Below are 14,955 nucleotides of genomic sequence, written 5' to 3'. Positions count from 1 at the left end.
TTTTTTCTCCATAGGCCTAACGGACACATGTACAAAGACTTAAAGGGGCAATCTGTAGTTGCTACATCCATTTTTGGACTTAGAAATTATATATATTGATGTAAAGATATAATTTAATCATATTATTATTATGTAGTAGAAAGCGATGGGTTAGAAGAAGCCAACATAAGCAACGCAACAAAGTAAAATGTAACATCCATATATGGCCAGCTATGTAAACTTTAACATTGATTTATCCTGCAATAGATGTTGTTCAATTGGTAACATATTCTTCTTCTTATGCATCTTAAGGGGAAAGTAATCTAAAAGTAACTGAATGTAATCAGATTACATTACTGAGTTTGGGTAATCCAAAAGTTACGTTACTCTGATGACAATTTTGAACAGGTAACTAGTAACTGTAACGGATTACATTTAGAAAGTAACCTACCCAACCCTGCCAATGTGACATACAGTAATTACCCAGCTATCCCAACAGAGCATTAAGCAGCGGTGAAACAGGAATGTGGCGTTAGTTTATAATCTCCTCAGCCTGCAAGGCGAGCAGCTGACTGAAATGAATGGGCTTGACTGCTGCCCTTAAACAAGCAATCAATAGCAGTCCTGCAGTTCTATTCCAGCAGAACCCAAATGCAGCTCCCAGCCAAATGAATACATGTGAATGGAGCAATTACGTATGTAGCTAATTACAGAAAAAAGTTACATTCTCACTCATGTCACTGTCACTGTGCTGTTGAAAACACTTAAACTGCAGTGCAGTGTGTTGCAGCAATTACCAGAAATATAATGGGAATCGGTTTGTTGTACTGTAGCTTTTCACAGAAACTGTATAATTGTTTTGTGTGCTGGGTGTTAACAGTGAGTTTCCTTCCTCTCTCAGACCCCCAGCTTCAACCGTGTGCGCCCGGAGAAGGGCCCCGTGTCTGGGGGGACCAGGCTGACAATATCAGGCCGTCATCTGGACGCTGGGAGCACTGTCACTGTATTCATCGCCCAGGAGGAGTGTCTGTTTGTTAAGTGAGTAGTCAGTCAGCTTGACCCCACCTCAGGGGAATGGACTGTGGTAGTATAGCAGTGCAGTGTTGTCTGTGCAGTACACTCAGAACTGAACATACTGGACACACTCTGTCTGTGACAGTGACAGTGTGACAGCATGACATTGTCTTGAGTGTCATTTCAGACAGTGAATTAATTCTATGAGATACTACTATATGACATTCTCTGCCTAACCCACACAGGAGGACCAAAAGGGACATTGTGTGTGTGACACCGTCGTCACTGTCTGGCTCAGGGCCCGCGTCAATCAAGCTGTTCATTGACAAAGCTGAAGTCACCAGCAGTGACACACGCTACATCTACACAGAGGACCCGACCATCTCCAGCATCGAGCCCAGCTGGAGTATAGTGAAGTGAGTGGTGGTAATCTCAGCCTGGCTCCTCTCCTCTCTTTTCCTCTCCTCTCCTACCCCCTCCTCCCCCAGCCAACGGGCTGGAGCCTCTCAGAGCATAACCAGGGTCCTGGGAGAGTCCTGAAGAGAAACTCAGCCCAGCCATCTATTACTGCCAGTAATGACCCAGGAACACACAGAGATTACAACATGATCCCCGAAGCCACACACAGACGCCCACACAGTCCCATTGTAGCCATTTCGCCATGACACTTAAAGCACAATAGACAGTGTGGGGGATGATGTATCGAATGTATATAAAATCCTAATTCATGGGACCTTTGAGGGGACTGTAGAACTTGCCTTTCCTCTGAATCCCAACAGTACTGTAAGATAAATCATACAAACAACATGCTGTAGCAAAATAGCACCTCTGCTCCACGGAAGTTCTTATTTCATTCCTTCTTCTCTCTCTGCCCATATCACCAGTGTGCAATAACTATCTGACACGAAAGCAGGTTTTTAGCATAGCTTGATAGCTCTTAACCACCATGCTTCTGTTTGTGTTTCAGTGGTAGCACCTTGATCACCGTCACAGGTACCAACCTGCTCACCATCCAGGAACCCAAAGTCCGTGCCAAGTATGGAGGAATAGAGACTACTAATGCAAGTGTTCCAAATATAATACAGTCCATGTTTGCACAGCACCGCTTTGATTATTACAGTTGGTTAACGTGTATAATAGCTACAGAAATTGAAAAAACTTTTGGTGTTTACATGTGTATTTGTTTGATTTACAACTGCACAGGACCAAGAAGAAATGAATCAAAACTAAAATGGAGATTTTTAACTTTGAAGTAAAAAGAATGGCCTGGACTAAATTATTCAACATTTAAATTAATTTGGTTGGAGACAATTATTCTTGTTTACTGTGTAATTTATCTCAACTGTGGTAAGTTACAGGTGTCTACAGGATAAAAATAGCTATACAACCAGTTTTGAAATGAAAATTCTTAACATTCTGCTCCGTTGCACTCCATTGTAAAGTGCAAGGGTGTCAATATATTTCACCACATCTGTAGCAGCAAGGAGTTATACAATAAGCTTTTGCTACTGTGCCCATGGAATTCTAGTGAAACATCAGTGTTGTGGTTTTACACAGTAATCTATTTTCGTCTGGCGCTAAAGCTGCGCAAATGTCAACACACTTTAGTTGGAAATTTCCGTATGTAAAAAGTACCCCTTGTGCCAGGTTCTGCAATTTACCTGTCTAACATCAGCTTACTTGCTGGTAAGCTCATGTGGGAGGATGGCAATATTTGAGGTCCTTAAAAACAAGTGGAAAATGATAATTTCATTCAGTGCAAATACGGAAATTTAAAGGCCCGAAGCAGCTGTTTTTATCTCAATATCAAATCATTTCTGGGTAACAATTAAGTACCTTACTGTGATTGTTTTCAATCAAAATGGTAAAAAAAAAAATTAAATAGCTTCTTAGCAAGAGCAATTTCTCAAACAAGAATTTTGATGGACTGTCTGGGAGTGGTCTAAGTGGGGAGGGGAAAACTGAAAACTAGCTGGCAGAGAGGTTTGGAATTCTCCTTCTTATTGGTCTATTAACACCAGGCAGGCCAAAACTCACCAAAACAGGCTGAAATTTCAGGCGGTCTTTTCAAACAGCTCTTACACTAAAAGGGCTTTCTCATCATTTTCACAATTTCACAGTATTATTCCAACCTCATAATCAAATGTATTTATATAAATCAAATGTATTTATAAAGCCCTTCTTACATCAACTGATGTCACAAAGTGCTGTACAGAAACCCAGCCTAAAACCCCAAGCAGCAAGCAATGTAGGTGTAGAAGCACGGTGGCTAGGAAAACTCCCTAGACAGGCCGGAACCTTGGAAGAAACCTATTGAGAAACCAGGCTATGAGGGGTGGCCAGTCCTCTTCTGGCTGTGCCGGGTGGAGATTATAACAGAACATGGCCAAGATGTTCAAATGTTCATAGATGACCAGCAGGGTCAAATAATAATAAGCACAGTGGTTGTAGAGGGTGCAACAGGTCAGCACCTCAGCAGTAAATGTCAGTTGGCTTTTCATAGACGATCATTCAGAGTATCTCTACCGCTCCTGCTGTCTCTAGAGAGTTGAAAACAGCAGGTCTGGGGCAAGGTAGCACGTCAGGTGAACAGGTCAGGGTTCCATAGCCACAGGCAGAACAGTTGAAACAGGAGCAGCAGCATGACCAGGTGGACTGGGGACAGCAAGGAGTCATCAGGCCAGGTAGTCCTGAGGCATGGTCTTAGGGCTCAGGTCCTCCGAGGGAGAGAGAGAGAGAGAGAGAGAGAGAGCATACTTAAATTCGCACAGGACACTGGATAAGACTGGAGAAATACTCCAGATTTAACAGACTGACCCTAGCTCCCAACACATAAACTATTGCAGCATAAATACTGGAGGCTGAGACAGGAGGAGTCGGGAGACACTGTGGCCCCATCCGACGATACCCCCGGACAGGGCCAAACAAGCAGTATGTAACCACACCCACTTTGCCAAAGCACAGCCCCCACACCACTAGAGGGATATCTTCAACCACCAACTTACTATACTGAGACAAGGCCGAGTATAGCCCACAAAGATCTCCGCCACGGCACAACCCAAGGGGGGGCGCCAACCCAGACAGGAGGACCACGTCAGTGACTTAACCCACTCAAGTGGCACACCCCTTTTAGGGACGGCATGAAAGAGCACCAGTAAGCCAGTGACTCAGCCCCCGTAATAGGGTTTGAGGCAGAGAATCCCAGTGGAGAGAGGGGAACCGTCCAGGCAGAGACAGCAAGGGCGGGTTCATTGCTCCAGTGCCTTTCCGTTCACCTTCACACTCCTGGGCTACACTCAATCATAGGACCTACTGAAGAGATGAGTCTTCAATAAAGACTTAAAGGTCGAGACCGAGTCTGCGTCTGCAGACCATTCCATAAGAATGGAGCTCTATAGGAGAAAGCCCTCCTCCATCTGTTTGCTTAGAAATTCTAGGGACAGTAAGGAGGCCTGCGACCGTAGCATACGTGTAGGTATGTACGGCAGGACCAAATCGGAAAGATAGGTAGGAGCAAGCCCATGTAATGCTTTGTAGGTTAGCAGTAAAACCTTGAAATCAGCCTTAGCCTTAACAGGAAGCCAACGTAGAGAGGCTAGCACTGGAGTAATATGATCACGTTTTTTTGTCAAGGTTCTAGCAGCCGTGTTTAGCACTAACTGAAGTTTATTTAGTGCTTTATCCGGGTAGCCAGAAAGTAGAGCATTGCAGTAGTCCAATCTAGAAGTGACAAAAGCATGGATTAATTTTTTTGCATCATTTTTGGACAGAACGTTTCTGATTTTTGCAATGTTACGTAGATGGAAAAAAGCTGTCCTTGAAACAGTCTTGATCGTCAAAAGAGAGATCAGGGATCATAGTGTGTAAATATATATAAAATGCAGGAAAATCACATTTTTGACTCCAATGGGTCTTTAAGACTCACCAAAAGCAGGTCTTAGCAGTAACGTTGTTGGTTATGGCATGGATTTGGACAGTGGAACCGCAGCCTATCCAGCCGTGACGCACAGTCCCCATATGCACATGGAACAGAGAGATGTGCTTTTTGTGCCTGTGAACCTCGTATCTAGAAACACTTTGTTTAATTTAATAAAAACCCAAGAATAGCCTCCCCTCCCCTCAATGAAGGCTGTTTTTTTTTGTCCTGCCCAATGCATTCACAAAGTAGCCAAGTCTATCAAGAAAGGGTTTGGCTCGTGAGACCGCTTTTAAATAAATCTTAATCACCAAAGCTTTATTAAAAGATTACGTTTGGGAGCCGCAAACATCTAGCTGACAACCCCTTTTCATCTATGTATTGTAGGCCTACATTGTTTCAGCCAGCTACTGTTATTATTTTTGATGTGCGTAAAACCCCCTCCAGTTAGGTTACATGTCCATATGCCCATCATGGAACGAGAGATGCGATGATGTCGGTGACCCTCGTATTTAGAAACGTTTATGTTATTTCCTGTAAAAATAGCTTGTTTCCGTTTCATTTTATTGAAAAACAAGCCCTCAGGAGCAGGGTTGAGGTCAATTCCATTTCAATTTCAGTCAATTCAGGTAGTACACTGGAATTCCAATTCTCTTCCATGCTTTTCAATGAGGGAAATTTGGAATCGGAATTGGAATTTGGTTTACTTTCTGAATTGATTGGAATTTAAATGGTAATGAACCCAACCCTGCTCAGTGAGCTACCCTTAAAGCTGGTTCCACAGCAATGCGTCGCGTGTCTTTCTTGTCCTGGCCATGCATTAGCAAAGTAGCCTATCCATAAAAGGTTTCCAAATGGTCTAATTGTACGGCTTTTACAGTCATGCTTTTGCATTATTCCCAATTCACATAGGCCTACCTGCATACTCCATTTCGCTTGTATCCATCCCCATTTCCAAAGTGCTCCTCTTGTCCGGTTACCAAAGACACGCTCCTCCAAAGATATTGAAATTATTCAGTCTTATAACGCCATATCTACGGTGCATAGGCCTATATCTTGCTTATTGCGAATGTGACTCACACATGCAATAGGCTACATAACATTTTAAGGGGAGCCTAGTATTTTTTTATCTCAGGAGAATTGCGATACATCAAGACATGTATGGCCTATACTCATTGAAGCAATTACATCAATGTTGACTGCCAACTCTTAAAACATATTTAGCAATTTTCCTTCATCTTCCTCTTCCTGTCTAGGTGTGCACTGTGGTTAATGATTCTGTGATGACCTGTCTGGCCCCGGGCATCATTTACACCAAGCACCAGGCACCAGAGTCAGGCCTGCACCCCGACGAGTACGGTTTCATCCTGGATCACGTGGCCGCACTGCTCGTCCTCAACGGGACACCTTTCACCTACTACCCCAACCCCACCTTCGAAACACTAGGGAACTCTGGGATACTGGAGGTCAAGCCTGGCTCTCCCATTATACTCAAAGTAAGTAGATTGTGTTCGTTTGGTTTCATTTTCTGTTACTTTTGTCAGTTGAGAGAAATGAGAAAAAATCTCTAGAGATGAAGCGTCTTGGGTATTGGCCCAAAGCAAGAGAGGTCCTGTGAGACAGAACCAGTACAAAGACAACTTCCCTACATGTCTACTTACAAATCCCTGAGCTGAGGATGGACTTACAAGTCAGGATTGATAATACTCTGAAGACCCATAAAAACACTTTACTGTGTGTGTGCTTTAGTCTGATAAAGGTATTATTGTCCCCAAAAAATGAATTTTGAAAACTAACAACATGCTTCTTTTTAAAACAGGGAAAGAATCTGATTCCCCCTGCTCCGGGCAACACACGCCTGAACTATAGCGTGATGATTGGTGAAACGCCCTGTCTGTTAACCGTCTCGGAGTCTCAGCTGCTCTGTGATTCGCCAGACCTGACCGGGGAGCAGAGAGTCCTGGTAAGACCAGATGTCCCGCCCACCGTTTACTGTAGTTTGAGTATTTTATGTCAACAATAGCTTTTTGTGAAGTATCCTTTATTGACATTGTCAAAACTGCTCTGGCCATAACCCAGTGCTGTTATTTCCCTAAATGTATTTGCCATGTAGTTAATGCACTTTTATCTGTGCTATTTGGGAACATGTCTGACTCTGAGGGCTTTGTACATCCATAATCAATTCTATAATAGCTCTGGCTGTCTGGATGTTTTTTAACTTGAATGCAAATCCAACCAATGTGAAGGTCAAATGGGAAAGGGTCATCCTGCATTAAGCACTTATGATGATTACGGAGGCCTGCTGATACAAGCAATTTCCCATTTAATCTAACTATCTGTTGACTCCGCAGCTCGGAGCATTATCATCAATGCCAGACAGGACTACCTCTCTTTATTACAGGCACGCTTCAGCGCACAATGATTTCAGCTGTGGGCTTAAGCAGTAAAGGTGAAAAATAATCATCTTGGATTGATGAAATGCAATTCTTTTTTAAACAGTTTTATGGACAGACAACCATTGTCGGAGCAGGTGATTTAATCGGCAGAGGGCAGTCTGGTCAATTTGATAACTGCAAGTGTCATAAGCAGTTATCTATGTATTCTTATACAGTGCCAGCTGCCAAGACAGTCACGGCACAGAATGATTAGAAGCAGGTAGATTTAGTCTGGAGTGTGGCAGCTTGTTTACTTTTTGTATCAAAGGCATCGTCCTGATCCTATGGTATTGACTTGACATTAACACGCCTGGACGAGGTAACTGGCTGTTGATTCAGTGAAACGCTCAGACTCAATTTCATCAGATCAATAGAGTCAGCTGTGGAGAGAAGGGTACGTTTACAAATCAAAGCTGAGATCAAAGAGAGGGGGAGAGAGGGAAGATAGAGAGAGGAGAGAGCGGTAGCGGTGATGGGTGAGGTGGAGTGATCTCCCTCCCAGGGGGAGGGAAGGATGGAGATGCATGGCATAGCGAGAAGGCTGGGCCAGCTGTGTTAATGACCTGACACACAGCACAGCAACAGACAGACACACAGACAGCAGAGTGGCGTTCTCCCTGTCCCCTTCCATCCACTCCACTCAATAATTAAAGCACACAGCAAGAGTGGAATGGGCGGGTAAAGGTGAAACTCGTTAGCCAAACCTGTTGGAGGCCATCAGTAATTGGCCTGAAGTTTAAAAAGGAGATGTTAGAAGGGGCTCCAATGAACCTGGGTCACGTATCTCTGAGTCTCTGCTACATACTGTACTTATGAAACCCTTCGTATCACAGAGACACATTTTTCCATCTCTGCGTTTCTCCTCCAGATTGTGGTGGGTGGTCTGGAGTACTTCCCAGGCACCCTGCACATCTACTCCGACAGCACCCTCACCCTGCCGGCCATCATCGGGATCGGGGCGGGAGGAGGGGTGCTTCTCATCGCCATCATCGCCGTACTCATCGCCTACAAGAGGAAGACCCGGGATGCTGACCGCACCCTGAAACGCCTGCAGCTGCAGATGGACAACCTGGAGTCCAGAGTGGCCCTGGAGTGTAAAGAAGGTAGGAGCACTGGTCTTATGACCTTCTTCCTTCTCCTATTTCTCTCCTGTCCTTTTCACCATGACCACTTAAAAACAGGTTTATGTGTATGCGTTCCACACGCATGGCCGTCACTGAAATGACACCAGTGCTCGCAGGTTATTTTGATGTTCTCTTATCAGAGAGCTGTGTGTACTTTTGTAAGAGTAGTGACAAGGGTGCTATCAGAATTTGCCTGCTCTGAACAGTTTCTGTTACTGTGATGCTCTTGTAGTAGATATGTGACAATATGATACAGCACAAGTTAATCACTCCACATTCTTTACCATATGTTTTCTCAGATGTTGACTCTGTACGAGGTAAAATAAGTATTCCTCATGTCACACAGCTGACTGTGTACAGTATGAGGATTATCAAAGCATCCAGTGACTCAGAGGTTTGTCTCCTCTGCTTCTGTCAACATAGCATTCGCTGAGCTGCAGACAGACATCCAGGAGCTGACCAATGACATGGACGGAGTGAAGATCCCCTTCCTGGAGTACCGCACCTACACCATGAGAGTCATGTTCCCCGGCATCGAGGAGCACCCCGTCCTCAAGGAGCTGGATGTAAGTGTAAGAGAAGTACAGCGCCAGCTCCCTTCACTTCACTGCCTTGTGTTTCTATCTTCACTTGTCTTGGTAACTGAGAAGAGCATGCTTCCATGAGGTTCATTTTTCTTGTACTGTAACTCACTGCCCAAAAAATAAAGGAATATAAAAAGCGCTAGATCCTGTTTAAAAATCCCCCAAGATCAGTAGCCAGCAGTACTCCTCTCTTAGTGCTGAACTTCAGAGCAACCTCTTTTCTTCTCCTCTCAACCTCTTTTCTTTTTAATTAAAACCTGAGGCAGAATCAAACCAGGAGCCCCACCAGGCCTCCGTAGACTACTCGTCTAGAGACTGCCTCAGAAATGTTTGGAAAATAGTCAAGTTTTTATCTGGTACTCCATGTAATACTCATGCTACAAAAGACAAACAATTTTCTCTCCCCCTTTTTCTCTTACACTTTCCCCCTCTCTCTCCCTCTATCCCTCTCCCCTCTTAACCCTTTGGACCTCCTTTTGTCTATTCCCACCTCTGTGTACACCACCCCCTTTGAAATGTGATTTGTGTACACCCCCCATCCTCCTGTGTCCTGTCCTTCAGTCCCCGGCCAATGTGGAGAAAGCCCTGCGTCTGTTCAGCCAGCTGCTGCACAATAAGATGTTTCTGCTGACCTTCATCCACACCCTGGAGGCCCAGAGGTCCTTCTCCATGCGGGATCGCGGCAACGTGGCCTCTCTGCTCATGGCCGCGCTGCAGGGCCGCATGGAGTATGCCACCATGGTGCTCAAACAGCTGCTGGCAGACCTCATCGAGAAGAACCTTGAGAATCGCAACCATCCCAAACTGCTGCTCCGACGGTGAGGCTACTTACCTGTAGAGAAACGGGCTGGGTGTTCTCTTCTCGCTCCCTCACTAACACCTCTACTCATGCTGTATGTGTACAGGACACGTGTTGTTGAAACTGACCGGTGTCTCATCTCTCCTGTAGGACAGAGTCTGTGGCAGAGAAGATGCTCACCAACTGGTTTACGTTTCTGCTGCATCGATTCCTCAAGGTAATTCTAATGGTGTTCCGATTTATTTCTAACTGAGGGTTAATGTAGGTTCAGAGAAGAGAGATTTAGGTACATAGCAGAAGATTTATGTTTGTGATTTATTCCAAAAAAATGTCTGTTTGGCTGAAACACAAGTAGGCCTAAAGCAACACTGTGGACTGTATTCTTTCTGTACACGTTTTCATTTTTGAACCTGAAATTCTGTGAAATGATCTTTAATGACTATTATTAGTGTAATCTGTGACTTGTAATTATATTGGTGGAGTGGAGGTGGAGTTCTTTGACTAATCATGGTCCTGGTGCTGTTCATTCTCACTCTGTGTGACCGCAGCACAGTTGAGTGCACACACAGCACGACCACAGCATAAACCATATCGGGGAATCACTCCAGGGCCAGTTGTGGTCATTTTGTCTAACCACATCCACCAACCAAAATGGTCTTTCTGTGTTTTTCCTGCCCATATGCTGCTCCTGCTTTACTCTGGGGTTGGATGGAAATGGCCATTCACGTTAAGGACAAGAACATCAGGCCCATTGAGCGTTCAGGCCTGAAATGACTCTTGGAATGTAGCTATGGATGGCAGCCAAGTAAATTTAAGTTACATCAGTGCAGATGTTAAAGTGTTTTGGCCATCTCCCCAGTCTCCCCAAGTAATTACCCTGAAATGTTTCCACAAGCCTTACTTAAACCTCTATTCAGAATTAACTTTCACATTTTCATATTCAGCTTGCATAGCAATATTCAGCTTTCTTAGCAAGGCTTATCACTGCAAAACATTTTTTTTTTAACACAAATATATATCTTAACTGGGGGAGTTCAGTACCTTAGGGTAGATGGGGGTGGCAGGTAGCCTAGTGGTTAGAGTGTTGGGCCAGTAATCAAAGGGTTGCAAGATCGAATCCCTGAGCTGAAAAGGTATGAATCTGTCATTCTGCCCCTGAACAAGGCAGTTAACCCACTGTTCCTAGGCCGTCATTGTAAATAAGAATTTGTTCTTAACTGACTTGCCTAGTTAAAAAATGTTTTTAAATATTCGGGAAGGTAAATGTTCTAGAGTTGTTTAAAATAACAAATGTAATGCCATGTTAAGATTTATAAAGTTCTGAAAACAAACAAAAAACGTACTTAGCATTTTCAGCATCTCCCCCATTTAGTGAAGAATAAATGATCTGAGGATTTAATCTCATCGGACATGGTCTGGAAAAATATAGAAGTTTGACTGGTTTTCAACTGAGAAGAAATTCTGGATAGTAACTTGAAATCTGTAGTTGTGATGTTATTAAATATGACGTCAACTCAACTTTACAGATTAAGACCACAGAAGAGCATGTCCTTGAACACAGTTCAGTAATACAGAAAATCACTGACACATCCCAGCATGACCAATCAGTTTTACTGAATGCTGCTCATACTCTCATTGCCCTACTTCAATTTGACAATTTGGGGTCGTTTGTGTGTTTAGGGTTTCCTTTGTTTGAGTATGGATTTGAATATTGCTCCATTTGCTCATTGGCAGCAGGATTTGGAAGCCTGGTAGATTGTCCATTGTCCTCTGTTTGTCTGGGCTGGAAGGCCACTCTGTGCGAGCAGCTTGAGACTCAGGATGTCACGTTGTAATTAATGATGTCAAATTAATCAGCCTTAAGAACTAAATAATAGTGTTCTCAGTATCACTGGTTAGTAATCAAAAGCCTGTAAGTGGGTAATTGGTAACTTCCCCACTCTTCACTACGCTGTCTGAAAGGGATGTGATTGCCGATCCCTCTCCCCTTCTCCCAATCACTCCCTCTCTTCCGCTTTTACTCTTTCCCCCTCTGCCCCCTCCGCCCCTCTCCCCACTCCCTCTCCCCACTCCCTCTCCCCACTCCCTCTCCCCACTCCCTCTCCCCACTCCCTCTCCCCACTCCCTCTCCCCACTCCCTCTCCACTCCCTCTCCCTCTCCCTCTCCCTCTCCCTCTCCCTCTCCCTCTCCCTCTCCCTCTCCCTCTCCCTCTCCCTCTCCCTCTCCCTCTCTCTCTCTCTCTCTCTCCTCTCCCTCTCCCTCTCCCTCTCCCTCTCTCTCTCTCTCTCTCTCTCTCTCTCAGGAGTGTGCGGGCGAGCCTCTGTTCATGCTGTACTGTGCCATCAAGCAGCAGATGGAGAAGGGGCCTATAGACTCCATCACCGGAGAGGCACGCTACTCCCTCAGTGAGGACAAGCTCATCAGACAGCAGATTGACTACAAACAGCTGGTAAGGAAGGACCCTCCTCCACACACACACACACAGCTCTCACACACCAGTTTCATGTTTCATTTGAGTGTGGCCCAACGGAGCCAACCCCCTCAGTCCCAGGACAGCAAGATGAATCCATGTACTGATTCTCTCTTAATGTGGTTGCAGAAGCAAAACAAACAGGAGGATGTTTAGCATGCTTTGCCATGGAAATCACCTGTCATGTTACTGAGGAAGTGATGTGGGCTGTGGCTCCCCCATTGGCTGTGGGATCCCAGTGTAGGCAGTGGTAGGAGAGCTGGGGCTGTATGGGTGAGGGAGGTCTCTTGGAACGAACCCACTCATCACTCAATCACACAATGACCTGCTGCGGGCCAGTAATGATTCAAACAAATCAAGCATTTATTGTCTGCCCATAAAACAAACCTTCCCACCACATCGCTCTCTCCCCAACGAGACGGCCAAGCAGCACTGCCAGGAAATACTACACTTAAACAATTATTGATTTACTCACCGTCAGCAACCCATTGACTTCCACATAAAAGCGTCACACCCCACATTTGCGAATAAAAAATAGAAACAGCACAGGAATTCTCTAAATATTACCTCATATTAGTTATTTATACGGAAAAATAACAATAGGATACACTGGTAGCCCGTCCCACACCCACCCTTCCACTTCTCTATGAATCTGCATCGGAGGCCTTCACTCGCGAGCACACTGCCTGATAAACACTGCAGCATCAACTCAGGACAGGTTCATCTCTACCTCCTTCAGAGGGATCGATAGAAGGAATGGCAGATGTCAGAGGAATTAGCCCTAAAGAGACAGATGCTCCCCGAGGAGCTGTCTGGCCCTGGGGAACCCCAGTAAAGGTCAACCCTATAGGACGGCTTTATGCCCCCTGCTTCCATATACCCTTAAATCACTCATAATCTGTACCACCTATGGATGATGGAGGCTCTGTTATTGATAAATCTAGGGCCATCTGTACACTCTATCGATAACTATCATTCATGGTTATCTCTTGTATCCCTTTAAATGGCATTAACCAAGACTGGCAACTTTACTGGGAAGTACTTCAGTATTTGATACTCTGATACTGTGAAGTTATCCTATGGACCATAGATACACAGAAAGTATTCACACCCCTTGACTTTTTCCACTTTTTGTTGTGTCACAGCCTGAATTTAATATTGATTAAATTGAGATGTATTGTCATTGGTCTACACACAATACCCCATAATGTCAAAGTGGAATTGTTATTTTTTGTATTTATTTTTTACAAATTAATAAATAATTAAAAGCTGAAATGTCTTGAGTCAATAAGTAAAAGAAGGGCAAAGAAGGGCACCTATTGGTACAAAATTAAAAAGCAGACATTGGATATCCCTTTGAGCATGGTGACATGGTTATTCATTACACTTTGGATGGTGTATCAATACACCCAGTCACTACAAAGATACAGGCGTCCATCCTAACTCAGTTGCCAGAAAGGAAGGAAAATACTCAAGGATTTCACCATGAGGCCAATGATGGCATGGCTGTGATAGGAGAAAACAGACATTGTAGTTACTCCACAATACTAACCTAATTAACAGAGGGAACTGGAAGCCTGTACAGAATATAAATATTCCAAAACATGCAACAAGGCACTAAAGTAATACTGCAAAAAATGTGGCAAAGCAATTCACTTTTTGTCCTGAATTCAGGATGTGTTATGTTTGGGGCAAATCCAATACAACACATTACTGAGTACCACTCTCCATATTTTCAAGCATAGTGGTGGCTGCATTATGTTATGGGTATGCTTGTAATCGTTAAGAACTGGAGAGTTTTTCAGGATAAAAAAAGAAACGGAGTGGAGCTAAGCACAAATCCTGGTTCAGTCTGTTTCCACCAGACACTGGAAGATGAATTCACCTTTCAGCAGGACAATAACCTAAAACACAAGGCCAAATCTGCACTGGAGTTGCTTACCAAGAAGACAGTGAATGTTCCTGAGTGGCCGAGTTACAGTTTTGACTGAAATCTACTTGGAAAATCAATGGCAAGACCTGAAAATGGTTCTCTAGCAATGATCAACATCCAATATGACAGAGGTTGAAGAATTTTAAAAATAATAATGGGTAAATGTTGCACAATCCAGGTGTGAAAAGCTCTTATACCCTTTTCAGACACATGGAATGTGCTGCCTTGACAGCGTCTCCGCTACGGCATGTTTGTTTGTGTGTAAGGGTACACTACAGCTTTTTAAATGCCAAAACTAAACCTTCTCTGGAGATAGTTTCGAAGCGCCACTGAACAGGCATTTTACTTGTCTGTAAAGGAATGCCGCTTTTGAAGCGAGACTAATGTCCATCACTAGGCAACCAGAACTGTCGATCAAATAATCTCAAGCTGCCTGCACACAGATCACTCTCTCCTTAAAAAAAAGTATTTTAAAGTTCATTAAATAACATGACATACCAAGACATTTAGTAGAAAGAAAACACATCTAGCTACCCTACCATAAAAAAACGGCATGAAAACAACACAACAGCACATCAATCAGCAACGTTTGTTGTTGTCAGGGAAACAATACAGAATATTCTATGCCGGAGCAGAATTCTACTGTATGAAAATACATTTTTTTAATTGTCTGAAAGGTTATCAATTGTCGCTATTAGCA

The 14,955-nt window shown here is 44.0% G+C and overlaps 1 protein-coding gene across 2 annotated transcripts in view; it reads left to right on the top strand.

Moving 5' to 3' along the window:
- Positions 1-14,955, top strand: part of LOC115165938 (plexin A3) — a 125,993-nt gene that overhangs the window by 106,318 nt on the left and 4,720 nt on the right. Inside the window, exons 15-24 of one of the 2 annotated variants that reach the window (XM_029719471.1) lie at positions 881-1,017; positions 1,239-1,409; positions 1,961-2,054; positions 6,166-6,405; positions 6,729-6,872; positions 8,213-8,447; positions 8,892-9,034; positions 9,614-9,870; positions 10,002-10,068; positions 12,155-12,301. In XM_029719471.1, coding sequence (XP_029575331.1) covers positions 881-1,017; positions 1,239-1,409; positions 1,961-2,054; positions 6,166-6,405; positions 6,729-6,872; positions 8,213-8,447; positions 8,892-9,034; positions 9,614-9,870; positions 10,002-10,068; positions 12,155-12,301 — 1,635 coding nt within the window. Of the gene's footprint in view, positions 1-880; positions 1,018-1,238; positions 1,410-1,960; positions 2,055-6,165; positions 6,406-6,728; positions 6,873-8,212; positions 8,448-8,891; positions 9,041-9,613; positions 9,871-10,001; positions 10,069-12,154; positions 12,302-14,955 lie in introns of both variants that reach the window. The other variant, XM_029719470.1, reaches the window with a different exon arrangement.

This window comes from Salmo trutta, chromosome 28 (genome assembly GCF_901001165.1).
Source record: "Salmo trutta chromosome 28, fSalTru1.1, whole genome shotgun sequence".
Lineage (NCBI taxonomy): Eukaryota > Metazoa > Chordata > Actinopteri > Salmoniformes > Salmonidae > Salmo > Salmo trutta.
The sequence above is the reverse complement of the archived record's forward strand: the minus strand, read 5'-3'. Positions and strand labels throughout refer to the sequence as shown.